This window comes from Pollicipes pollicipes, unplaced genomic scaffold, assembly GCF_011947565.3.
Source record: "Pollicipes pollicipes isolate AB1234 unplaced genomic scaffold, Ppol_2.1 Scaffold_4002;HRSCAF=4701_pilon_pilon_pilon, whole genome shotgun sequence".
Lineage (NCBI taxonomy): Eukaryota > Metazoa > Arthropoda > Thecostraca > Pollicipedomorpha > Pollicipedidae > Pollicipes > Pollicipes pollicipes.
Window position 1 is genome coordinate 628,438 of NW_023596420.1, and position 12,735 is coordinate 641,172.

A 12,735-nucleotide genomic window follows, 5' to 3' on the forward strand; every position below is an offset into this window, starting at 1 on the left:
CGTTCTCAAACAATTCCGTTTGACCGCACATATTGATATACGTTGCAACTCCACACGCATCAAGCGGAGGCATCACAACAGACACACAACTGTCGTGGGCTCTCCCGGCACAAAACGAGAGGCGATTTCACCGCTGCGATCAAGTGTCGCCATCACCGACCGGATGGTCTCCCACAACCCTGGTTAACGTGTCTCAGAAATGTGATCGTCAGGTGGTGACGGAATGGCGGAGCAAGGTTCATGTGCCCGAGCGTTCCGTCAGGCCCGGCAAATGGCAAGCAAGTTTAAAGCGCGGGGAAATCCGGAACATAAGGTCATGTGTGCCTTGGAAAAAATGCGCCGGGAAGGCAGAAACAGTTCTTTGCAGTGGCGGCGGAAATAACTTGACAAGCCACGGCGCCAGCCGGCCCGGCTACACCACCATTGCACGTGCTTTGTCCGCCCGCAGTTCCCCGAGCTCAGAGACTCCAATTCCAGCCAGGACAGACACGGGGTCGCCGAGTCGCCGCCGGTGGGGCCACAGCTAGACCGACGCTCCGTCCAGCCGGTCAGCAGCGGTCAACATGGCGGTTCTACGGCCCCTGCTTCTGCTCTCTCTGGCCCTGGGTCACGCTAGACGAGCGACATCGCTCCAGGCGCTGGTAAGCTCGCGGCTCGTTGGTTGGAGGTTCAGGATGCAAACGGTGGAAGTCGTTCTGTCGTGATGGCGGTGCCAGCGTATCCTATGTTCCATGAGAAGTTCTTGACCGCAGATTTCTCTGGTATATATGTTGGGCCTCAGTCCCGAAAACGCTCACTGTTCGTTTAAAAAGACCACTTCGCGATGTGGCAAGCCCTTGATTTTCAAACTACGACGTGATATCAAGGCTCAGCTTTTTTCGTTTTTGAAACGGCCACATCGCGCTCTGGTAATTTACAAAACGTCACGCGACGCTGTAGACCTCTTTTCGGGGTGTGCGCGGCTCTCAAACGATCACATTGTGATATGTCAAGTCGTGTTTTGACACACTGTGCTGAAGTCATTTACCCACTGTGCTGACGACCTGATACGCTAAAAGGAATTTTCCGCGAATGTATGGTTGCTTGCATGATTATCTTCCCACACACCTTGCCTAAGACAAACGGCATGACGAAAATGGGGTTCGACTTTGTGGGTTGACTGTTCCAATGAAACATGCTAGGAGTAATGCCGTTTTTCAACTCATGTTTTAAGTTCTGACGCTAATGGATTCAAAACAAACACAAGTTTGGGATAGTTCTTCTTACTTTGGGGTATTCTCTTCAGATCTATATCTAGTGAAGAAATTGTCTTGGTGACAAAGGATCAGTGAAAAGTTGTTTTCAAATAACCATGCTTGATCATTTTGCACCGGTTTATGGTAATTACTCTCGCATCCAACTCCCAAATCCGACTTGAGCATCCTCCGTTCTAGAGCCTTTCAAAAGGCTTTATGGCTTTACAGCCCAAACGTCTTACTCCCAAGTGCGATATAAATATCATTAATCTTATACTGCTCCAAGTCAATTTACGGTACCGCTTACAGGAAGACTAATTGCAAGAGCCAAACACCACCGTCCTCTCCTGATGCGTCAACTACATCGGGTAGAGGATTGCTGATTAACAACCACATCGTTATGCGTCGAAAAAGACTCGCCACGCCGCAATGCGATCTCTTGAGAACCGACCACACCCGAGAATAGATCAACAACGCCTTTTGGCGCTTTGGAAATTAGTAGGCTGTAATGTGGCTGTTTCAAAACGGCCACAAGCCGAACTACGACGTCATTTCGGGGTTTGGGAATTAGGATTGGCCAGGGTGGCTTAGGGTTAGAGTTAGGGTGGGTTTGCTATATGACCGCTCTTAACGGTCCGTGGCCGTGCTTAGGATTGGAGCCCAACATATATTTCTTAGGAGTAGGTGGCGAGAACATTGTGATACGCAAACGCAACGTTGAAATTAAGTCTCGAATTAATATAAACGAACGGGTACACATGCACAACAGCAATACCAGTAATTGTGTCCAAATTAGTTCGGTGTTTCATTACGTCATACGATGCACCAAATGTTTCTCATCTACACGCACTGACTGCGTAAGCCCCAGCCCACCGATGCTGTTACCATACTGAGACTACAAAGGACTTCATACCTGGCTGTGCTCCCCACGAACATAACCGTTTGGGACCCATACATCCTGTCATAAAACAAGAATGTCTGTCAGGACCTCCAGTGTGGACCGATGGGCTTCCACCACATCTCAGCTGAGGGCCTGCTAAGCCGAAATGTAGTCTCTGTGCCAATTGTTGAACCATCTGCGAGGATTTCAATGCATATTTTTGTTGTTCAAAGATTAGACTGGGCGTATATTTTACCTTGATAATGTTGAGAATGTCCTCTGAACAGATTAACAGTTCAAGCAACACAACAGCATGAGGCTTTACCTTTGCTCTTCCGGTTCGCCACTAGATTCCAGCGCCAGTTCGCGGTGCTGTAAATGCCAGTTCGCTCGTATTATCAGCTTTCAAAACGCACAGGTGAAATGCCCGTCAGAACCACCTTCTAGGCGCACAGGTAGTCTACACAGTTCACAGGTACTTCTTTCCGATGCGTCATTATTTCCGTCCGATTGTCGGCCGCCGCCTGGTAGGCGCCGGGGACCGACGTCGCGCGGCTCGCGGACACTGCAACGCAACGCCAGGACACTGCAACGCCAGGCGCCTGTATTTGTTGTTTCTGAGATTCGCGAGCGCGCGTGATCAAAACCATGGTACATAATCTATTTTCCCTAATCGATTCTGACTGGAGGCTCAATATTTCCAGACAAACATAGGTTGGTCATGTTAATACTAATACGTGGACCCACTTCGATGTAATCAACGTTCACGGGTCCAACAATATCTCCACACACCCCAGAAAATTCTGACAAAACCTCTGAGTCCTATCGGCTTAGAGAGAGTTCTGACAAAGCCTCTGAGTCCTATCGGCTTAGAGCGAGTTCACGTCATATAGTAAGTTAACATCACCGACAAGTTATTTCATGCAGCCATTCAACATCCCTTCCCTCCAGCTATCATTGATTTAAAACTAAAAACAGAACTGCATTTTCTCTTAGCTGATCTAGCTTCTGTTCCAATAAAAGGAGCTACGAATGCAAACATAATGCAGCGAATCATGCCCGTCTTGGACCAAGTGGGCCAAATCTAGTGATAGATGTTCTTGGGAGGGGGGGGGGGGGGGCTTTTACCACCAGGGGGCGCTTTGTCAACCCTGTGCCTCCTCCCTGACCAGGGCTATGAGATCGCCCCTGTTCTAAGCCGCAAAGAAGCGATCCGCAGTGCTGTATGGCAAAAATCTAAATGGAAAGATATGTGGTGAACTTAGGAGGCGCAACGTGAGTGGTAGGTTACGGGTACACTTAACAAGTCTGCTTAGCAAGTGTCATGGAAAAAATGATCATGCGACCGTTTCGAAATCACTTTCTAAAAGTCAAAAACAATTTAATGCTAATCATTTCGAGAGTAACAGAGCCACGATCAAATGATATCGAATGGATAAACAATCAGAGATGCAGGCAGCCACCGGGGGTCGGCTCTGACGCCGCCGACCACTGTTTTGCGCCAGAGACGATTTGTTTGTCACAGTCGGCAACGTGTCTCTTTAGTAACGGTTGTGTATCAAACATACAGTCCGGTGACGACACCGGCGGTTCAATGCATAAATATATTTTCATATTTGTGTTAAATCGGTGATAAGTCAGCAATTTTGTTTCAATGGAGTGACAAAGCATGAGACTTTGGTTGTCCTTGGAATCCAAGTGTGGCTGTGGCCCTCGTCGGAAACATCATCTGAAAGCGACCTAATCGGGTAGCCATCAGTTGGGACAGCGATTACTGTCTTTATTTGGCACCAAAACCGGTCAAGAACGTGATGGTGCATGCATATGTGTCGCTGATATGATACATGTATGCGCTCTTCTGTGCATGCTATGCATGCCATTATTTGGTATGTATGTTTCCACGCATGTCGTCTCGCCGGCCGTCGTCGACTGACGGGTATCCTGCATTTTTTCCTTTTTAGATCTTAAGGTGAACTTGAATATGCAAGAGGACTGCAGGGCAGTCTTCCTGACGCCAGAAATTGTCCACACAAAACTGTTTTCACTAAACGGGGCTCACTACGTGGAGCTCACTAGGTCTACGGAGGTCCAACGAATCACTCATGTTGAACGTTGCGAGCTGTCTTCATAGTACACAATCGAATCGTACGTCTTAGCTTGCAAAAGCCTGGGAAGTTAACTATGCGTAGTTCGTCATCGTTGTCGAGAAATTAATAATAAAGTTTAAATATTTTCTACGTTACCCGCTTCAGGGATTGGGTTGCAACCCAGTGAGAAGGAAACTTTGATTAAACGACGATAGACGTCACATTTGCTGCATGACGGCTATATTCAGCCTGTTTTACACCACAAAGACCCTTGGCCCCGCCACCCTTCTCCTACCAATCTTTGTGGAGGGAAGGCGGGTACTGGGCATACCAGGTGCTAAAGTCAGGTGGGTGGCAGGCGAGATGAGAAGCCTTCAAACCGCTGAAAATATATGGAATGACGCGTTCTACGTTTCTCCAGGGAGGATATATGGCGTTCACTTGTTTTTCTGAAAACGCGCGTTTAATATTTTTAAAGGACATCCGTAGCTTTGCATGCAATCTTAAGTAATTCATCTGATCCCTGAGTCACATCTCCTTGAGAATATCGGGGGTTTCAATCATACTTGCGACTTCTTTATGCCTGTCTTGCCACGCATCGTCAAAAGTCCCAGGTTAAAATTTGAAGATGTTGCCTCCTACCCAAGCACACAAAGTAACATCCTTCGAGCCTATCAGATGCTTCCCTGTCAGGTCAGATCGCGCGTCCGTCGCTGACCTTTCGAATTCAGATTTTTTACGCCCCTATTAAGCCTGTAAATGGCTCATCGCATTACTGAGCGAGTACCACGAACCACGCCAGCTTTGGCGCAGTGCGCCGCATTGCGAGAGAGCATGCCCATGATCTTATTCATGATCGTTTAATGCGTTCAATACAGCCTCATCTCGCAACAGCGGGTGAGCTCCGACAGACTCCTTCTGCTCCGGCGAGGTTATAAAGCTCAACACGTGCATCTGCGCCAAGCCGATGTCGCTAAAAACACTTTCAAGGCCTTGGTTCTCCTGCAAAAGATAAACCAAGTTCTAGGCCGTGTGATGACCGTCTGATTGACAGCCTGTATTGAGGAGATGTCAAAAACTCGCCTTAGCCGGAGAGGTCGCGGTGATAACAGCGCGCATACCCAATACAAGGGCCATCGGAATACCATCGCAGCCATCGGAAGTCAAATAAAAAGTATGCCGGTGCCGCTCAGCCTGTCAGGTTTCCATTTCTTAGGCGCATACACTCACATTCACATTGCGACGATGAATGCAGTCACGTTTCCACGCAATGACGAAAACAGCCACGTCTGGCGTTCGTTCCAGACGCCGGCGGCTGGATGCCGGCCGGACGAGCTGCCCTTCCGCTACTGCGGCAACCTCCTCTGCCATAGCCTGACGCCGGCGCTGCCGTTCGCGGCCGCGCTGCGCACCTGCGCGCGCGCCGGCGGCCGGCTGGCCACCGTCTACAGCCAGGCGCACAACGACCAGCTGTACGGCATGCTGACGCGTTCGGCGTACATCGGGGCGGTGGCGCGGCAGCGCATGGTACGCCACCCCCGCGGCGAACCGGCCGGCCCGGGAGTCATCTGGGCCTGGCTGAGTGGCGAGCCGGCGCACTTCACCAACATGCTGCCCAGCGAGACGCCTGGCTTCTACCGGCAGCCGGACGGCGGCGGGTTCGAGGGCTGTGTGGAGCTGATGCGACACCGGGTGCTGCACGACGACCCCGGCAACGGCAAGTGGGGCGACACCGACTGCCGAATTTCCAAGCCGGCCATCTGCACGCGGATGGTGCACGTGTCGCGCGAGCAGCCGTCCAAGACCCCACAACAGCGGCCTTCAAATGCGCCGTTCAACTTCACCGCCAGTCACTCTCCACGAGCAACGTGTCCCGCCGGGTTCCGGCGGGCCAGCGTGGGCCGCGTGGGCGACGCGGCCGGCCGGCAGCGCTCGGCGTGCCTTAGCGAGCAGCAGCCGGCCCGCAATCTGACGGCGGCGCTGCGGGCGTGCCAGGCGCTGGACGCGGCGGCCACGGTGTGGCGGCCGGCGCGGCAGGGGGACGAGCGCCGCTGGCGGTCGCTCCCGGCGGCGGCCAACGCCGGTCTTCTGTGGGCGGGCGCCAGCCGCCGCAACGCGCAGCTCCAGTGGCGCTGGCAGGAGGATGAGACACCAGTGCCGCGCGCCGCCTGGACGGCCGGCGAGCCGCGCGACGAGACGCCGCTCGACTGCGCCGCGTTCGACGCGGCGCGCCGCGGCCTGGTGGCGGCGCCGTGCGGCGTGCTGCTGCCGTCCGTCTGTGAGACACCGGTGCGCGGCTGTCGCATCCAGTACGCCGCCGACGTCGCTGGCACCGGCTGCCGCCTCGACTGGGACGGCTGTGGCACTGACAGCTTCAACGGTAGGCCGAGGCGAGGTCCGCCCTGCCAGGCGCCGTTGTGTCCGGTCCTCTGCCCTGCCGGCACGACGCAGCTCGGCCTCGCCTGCTGGCACGTACACGAGCACGAGATGACCTACGCGGAGGCATGGACGTACTGTCAGAGCAAGGGCATGATAGCCGCCGCGGTGCTCAACCGCGAGGAAAACGCATTTGTGCATCGGCAGGCGGCGCGGCTCGGCCGGCCTTTCTGGGTGGTGGTGCTTCGCGGGCGGTTCACCAACTTCCACCGCTACGGGGCATACGGGCTTCCGGACGAACCCAACGAGTCTCCGAACGCCTGCGCCATCGTCTGGTTCGATGGCGAGTGGATGGATGTCGGGTGCGACCAACGTTTCCCTGTCATCTGCAAGCGCCCCATTCGCAGGAAACATTGTGCGGCTGCTGTAGAGTCTGCAAAGTCTTCCGACTGAACTGCCACTAGTAGAGCCGTCAAAATGTGCGAACCTCGGCACGCGATATTCATTATCAGCTATGATTCCACATTCAGGCCAGTGCTCGTTTTTTATCTAGACGATGATAATCACGCTGGGCTATTTATCGATTTTGATGTGCATACCAATCTTTATTACGTCTGCGTTAGACTATCAAGATGTAACCTTAACGGAAGCTTAAGATAACAATATGATTAGCACTTAGCTTCACAACTCCTGAGACGTTCACCGCTCTTTACGCAAAGTTTAGGTAGTTGATACCCGGGGCTCTTGCTCCCTGATGGGTGCTTGTCATCGACTTTTCGTCGATTGCATAAAACCGCTTTGACGCCATATATGGTATGCGGTGGTGACAGTTTGAAATAAACCTGGAGTTTCAGACATCAGTCTGTTTGTAATATTTCTCTCATCACTTACTGACGCGAGGATCTGGCACCAAATATCCGCGTGCTTGGCCTCAGAAGATCAGGAATGACAAATAAGCTACCTCTAAAATCGTTTAACGTTAATGGATTTGAGCCTGTTTTACTTTACTCACTTTATTTTATGGAAAACAACAGGACAAATTCATAGTCGAGATGCATCTGAGCAATACCTGATCAATCTTAGCAGCACACCCGCGACTTGGTGATTGTTTCCTGTTGAACACAAACCCATGGCGGTCAAAATGTGGAATACTTTACGAAGTTGTTTGACAGTAATGCTTATTCACCAAGGCCTAGGTGACATCATCAGTCTGCAAAACCAAGCAGACTACATGAAGGAATACCAGCCTCCAATGTCTGCCACAGGTACGTCGGAAATCTCGTGCTGTCGGGTTGGCCAGTGAGCCTAATCAGTGAGTCTGGGCGTGGAGTAGCTGAGCGAAGCACGCATGCTAGTAGCAAAACGTGCGTAAAACTGATTCGGTACAATAATTAGGGATGGAAAGGACACGGAGTCATCGTAGGCCAGTGATACCACAAGCTTCTTTCACGATTTGATTTCCCGCATGCTACAGTGGCGATACGAGCAGGGATTTTTCAAGGTGTTTCGGCACGAATCGCGGGCCACTCGAGGCAAATATACCTTCCACAGGTGTTTGGCTATACCCGTCCGATGTTTGACCAAAATAAATGCTAACGGTCTATTACAGCAAGACTGATCACATTTAGGTGGCATGTAATGCACGTGAAGCCCCAAAAGAGTATCTAGGAACAATAAGGAGAGTTTGGCTGCCTGTTTGTCCACATAACTTGCGTGAAACGATTTATGGAAAATATTGTATCGCAATCGCATCGTCTTCTGAACGTTCGCAATGACATGACGGTAACACAAATCGTGTACATAAATTGCAAAATTGTATGTGCGCGGGCGATGCCAGGTAGGTAGAGTGGTGGAGCCGTAACGGGTTGTCTTTGGTTGTAATCTTGAGTCGACGGCTTTTAATCTTGAGTTCACGTTGAGCAGCACAGATATGGTTTCCTTCTTGGCTGAGAGCTGGCACCAGGTACATCGATGATCTAATGTCTCACATACGCATCTAGATATGGATATGAGCAAGGATCATGCCAGGCAATATGCATGAGAGGCGACTGATTCGATACCAACGTTTCAGGCTGTTGCAGTGTCTGTGCTTTGCCTGGTCTGCCTATTTCCCCTACAGCATCATGTATGCATCCAACAAAACAAAGCAGAGATGGAGCACAAAAAGAGGGGGACACGCAGTGCGTCTTTGCAGGTCCATAGGATCCACTAGCACAAAATGCTTGGTCAAGAGGATTTCAGCTATATGAAAAATCCCATTACTCTCTTTAGAGCTCCTACATACATTGCTGGCAAAAGCAAGCCGGTCTTTTTGTTCTAGTAATCTTTCTGACCCTTAAACAATTTAATCAACGATTTAAACCCTCCCTGCGTCAAATGAATGAGACCGAAAAAACTTCCTCGTGTCTTATCCTTCGCCTGGTTAAATCTGCCAACAGCACATCAAAGCCGGTTATTTTGTCATGAGAAAATCGGACCCAATTCAGTATGTGTAATCGCCTCCAGGAAACGTAAGCAGCTTAGACATAAAAGTGCAAGATTACGTAACGTCTATTCATTCATGCATGCTCCTTTTTTCCTCACTAGTGTGTAGCCGACTATAAGCAGTGTGCAATGCTCCACCTGGGCACATTTTTAATTTATCTGAATGTAGTTCGACTATAGTGATCGGATACATTTCTAGAACGAGAGCCCGCATTAAGCAGATTTTGCTGTGTGAACCCTGGCATCATACCTTGAAGTCCCAGCTTAGCTGCGGAATTTTGCGGCGAAAGTTGTATACAATATTGCCGTCATACTCGGGACGGTCTACCCAGGCTCTGTTTTTATCTGGCCTGGAGCGACCGCCGCTCCACAAGCCGCAGGCCATCCCAGACAGAGGCAAATAACCAGCACGTGATGCAGTAACAATCAACAACGTGCTGGCTTCATTGTGTATCAAACATGCCATCTAGATCCGTTAAGCACGTGGCTTTACAAGATTTGTTTTATCCTACTTTTTCCTTCTTTGAGCTAACCATTTAACACGTTTTGGAGACTTCTACACGGCTTGGTGGTCAGCGGTCATTAGGTGATTATGGGATCAAATGATGTCACTACTTAAAGACTTCAAGCGAATCGTTTAATACGATATTTTTGCAACCAAGAATTTTCAGCGTCCAAATCTCCGACTATAATCCGCGCATCAGCAATGTTCATAACAGTATCCTTAAAATCGTATTAAATGCAAGCACGGTACTCATCGATATAACGCAGAGCACATCCATCATCAGATGGACAGACAGTAGCCCAACAATGCATTCCTCCCGCGCCCCATACACAAAGCCACCCTGACATCTCATGCTCCACAGACCTGCTAATGCTCAACCTGTGGAGGCCAATCGGCAGTAAGCTGCACGAGGGCGACATGCTGCTGTCATCGGCGCAGAAGAAGCGGTACTCGCTGCAGCCGGACACATCCTCCTCGGCACCGCTTGTCGCCAACCCGTGGCCGAGCAACACGGTCAAGTACAAGATCGGCACACCGGGTCCGAGCAAGGAGCTGGTGGAGCACGCCATGGCGCGCTGGTCAGGCGGCACCTGCGTCAAGTTTAAGGAGGACAAGTCCGGCACACTGGAAATCAAGTACGGAGAGGGCTGCTACGCCCAGCTGGGCTATACGGGCTCCCATCAAGTGCTGGTGCTGGCGAAGGACTGTGAGAGCGAACCGGTGTTGGTCCACCTGCTGGGGCACGTGTTGGGCCTGCCGCACGCGCACTCTCGACCCGACCGTGACAAGTATCTGTACGTGCGCGCGCACAACGGCCTCGTCGACGACTTCATGTACCTCAACACCAAGGACTACGCTGCGTGCCCGTTCAACTACCAGTCCATCATGATGTACGACACGTACGGGCTGTCGCGCAGCGGCGAGGCCGTCTTCCTCTCGTCCTTCCAGACGGACAAGGGGCTCATGATGTCCAGCGGCATCGGCATCCAGGACGCGTTTGTGCCGGACGCTGATCTGGCGTTCGCCAAGCACGTGCTCGGCTGCAGCAAGGGCAAGGCGTCGTGCGCGGCACCACCACCGGAGCCGGAGCCCTGCGATGTGGACGTGACCACCGACAACAGCCGTTTCCAGAAGAACGCGCTCAGCTTCAACCGCATGGATCGCAGTCGGCCGAACAACTGTGTCTGGCGCGTCGAGTACACCGGCAAGGAGAAGTGCGTGCGCGTCGGCTTCCTCATCCTCTTCGAGATGACACCCGACCCGGAGCGCCTGCTCTTCCTCTTCTCCACCGGCTGCCGCTATTTCCAGGTGGAGGTCTTCGACCCCGTGTTCGAGGCGAGTCACTTCTACTGCGGCGCCGACTTTGTGCGCAAGCCGGACAAGGCGTTCATGTCGGGTGGAGTGCACCCCGTGCGCGGCACCAGCAAGGCGCTGTACGCCTTCGCGCGGTTCCGCGCCACCACCGGCCCGGTCACCTGGCAGTACAAGGAGGCTACCGGTGACCTCGGCAAGACGGGCAAGGTATACGCCTTCACCATGGAGGACGTGTACTGCTCGGACAAGATTTCGCCCGTCGCGCCGTGCTTCTAGCGCCGCGGTAGAGGCGGCATGTGGGAGGGAAGCGGCCGCCGTGCCGGGGCTTGAGCCCTGATTGGGCATCTCCCGCGTCGCCTGCGGCCCACCGGCGACGGAAAACGCCTTCTTCGAAAAAATGCATGAATCCTGCTTTGACGAAATTATCGATCTCACTGGATAGCGCTCCGTGATCCTCAAAAGCTAATATAGGTATGCATGTCCGTATATATTTCGTCTTATATGTGTCCATGGTTAAAGTTTTAACTGAGCAGAACGTGTCGCGCACATATTTGGTATCAGCCTGCTCAATTCACAACCCAAAAATTTGGTATGCCTGAGTCCCGCGCGGGGTAGATATCAGGACTAAATTATCCGCAATATCAGAACAAGGGCTGAAGCTTATAGAAGATGTCACTCTCGTTAAAATGCCCTAGCATGTCGGAACAGCTTTGAAAAGCCGCATTTTGAATGTGGGAAGCGAATACGCCTTAGTGGTACTTTAGTATGGCAGGTATTTATGGTAGATTGAGGATGGAGAGATTCCCCGAAGTGATAACACCGAGGGCGAGATGAAAACTTTGAAACAGTTTTTTAGCTGTTCGGGTTCGTTGGACATGAATGTGTCTATTTTCAACACTCGATTTTCCCAGCCGGATCCATAACATAAATATATTTGCTATCACAGTCGCGGTAAATGTCAATCCCACTAAAAATATGAAGAGCCTATAAGTCTCACGCCTGTCAATAATCCTCCTCCCAGGATTCTGATGCAGGCCGCGCAACGCTGCGCTGAACTCGCAGCCGCACCGCACACAATGCATCAAATAGTGTCAACTTGCGGTAATTAGTTGGAGCACTCAATATGCGGTGGTACTTCGAATGAGCAATGCTCCTGTCCATTCTAACGCCACTTGACCCGTCCACTGTTGACCGATCGGACAGTGACGGCGGCTTTCCCAAGCAGTCCGGCACGTCACGGACGGCCAGTAGGCTGGGCCACACCCCGAGGTAAATCCGATCCATTGTACTAGAATGCCGGTATAAAAGAGACTTCAGATCCCACAGAGACACACTATATCTGCAGAGCTCGCTTCAGCAGCATGATTTCTGCCAAGGTGAGCAGATCAAATAAAGGGCTTAGGTGTGCTGACTGCTTTTGCCTGGTTTGGTGAGCAGCTGTTTGATGGGATATATACTGTGATCGTGTGAGTCTTTTCAGTCCGATAGATGAGTGTGTGAAAATTTCGATTTGTTCAATACAAACATCACCGTGCCGGCCTCCGTTAAATGTGGATAGCCGGCTGAGAAAGGATAGCTCTGTGTTGGTCACAAGACTGCAGGTGTTAAACATCGAGTCCGGACACAGACCCGTGTCTTCAGCACACAGATCAGTGTCTTCAAGACACGGAGCGTCCTTCTCTGGACACAGATCCGTGTCATCCGGACATCGTGGTGGCAGCGATGGACTTCTGGGTGACTACAACGCTCCCATTGTGTCCTCAGGCTTTAGCACACCCAGTGTGTCATCAGGTTACAACGCTCCCAGTGTTTCATCAGGGTATAGTGCGCCTAGCATGTCCTCTGCATGCAATG

At 51.7% G+C, this 12,735-nt stretch overlaps 2 protein-coding genes across 2 annotated transcripts; both read left to right on the forward strand.

The window, feature by feature from the left end:
- Positions 1-535: 535 nt before the first annotated feature.
- Positions 536-7,008, forward strand: LOC119093348 (uncharacterized). The gene is made up of 5 exons (XM_037216298.1): positions 536-641; positions 5,508-6,161; positions 6,342-6,443; positions 6,513-6,921; positions 6,986-7,008. The coding sequence occupies exons 1-5, from the start codon at positions 564-566 to the stop codon at positions 7,006-7,008; spliced, it is 1,266 nt and encodes a 421-aa protein (XP_037072193.1). The 5' UTR covers positions 536-563.
- Positions 7,009-7,558: 550 nt separating this feature from the next.
- On the forward strand, positions 7,559-12,509 carry LOC119093077 (dorsal-ventral patterning tolloid-like protein 1). Its single transcript, XM_037215965.1, has 2 exons — positions 7,559-7,843; positions 9,929-12,509. Exons 1-2 carry the CDS (start codon positions 7,708-7,710, stop codon positions 11,155-11,157), a joined length of 1,365 nt encoding a protein of 454 aa, XP_037071860.1. The 5' UTR covers positions 7,559-7,707; the 3' UTR covers positions 11,158-12,509.
- Positions 12,510-12,735: the final 226 nt, after the last annotated feature.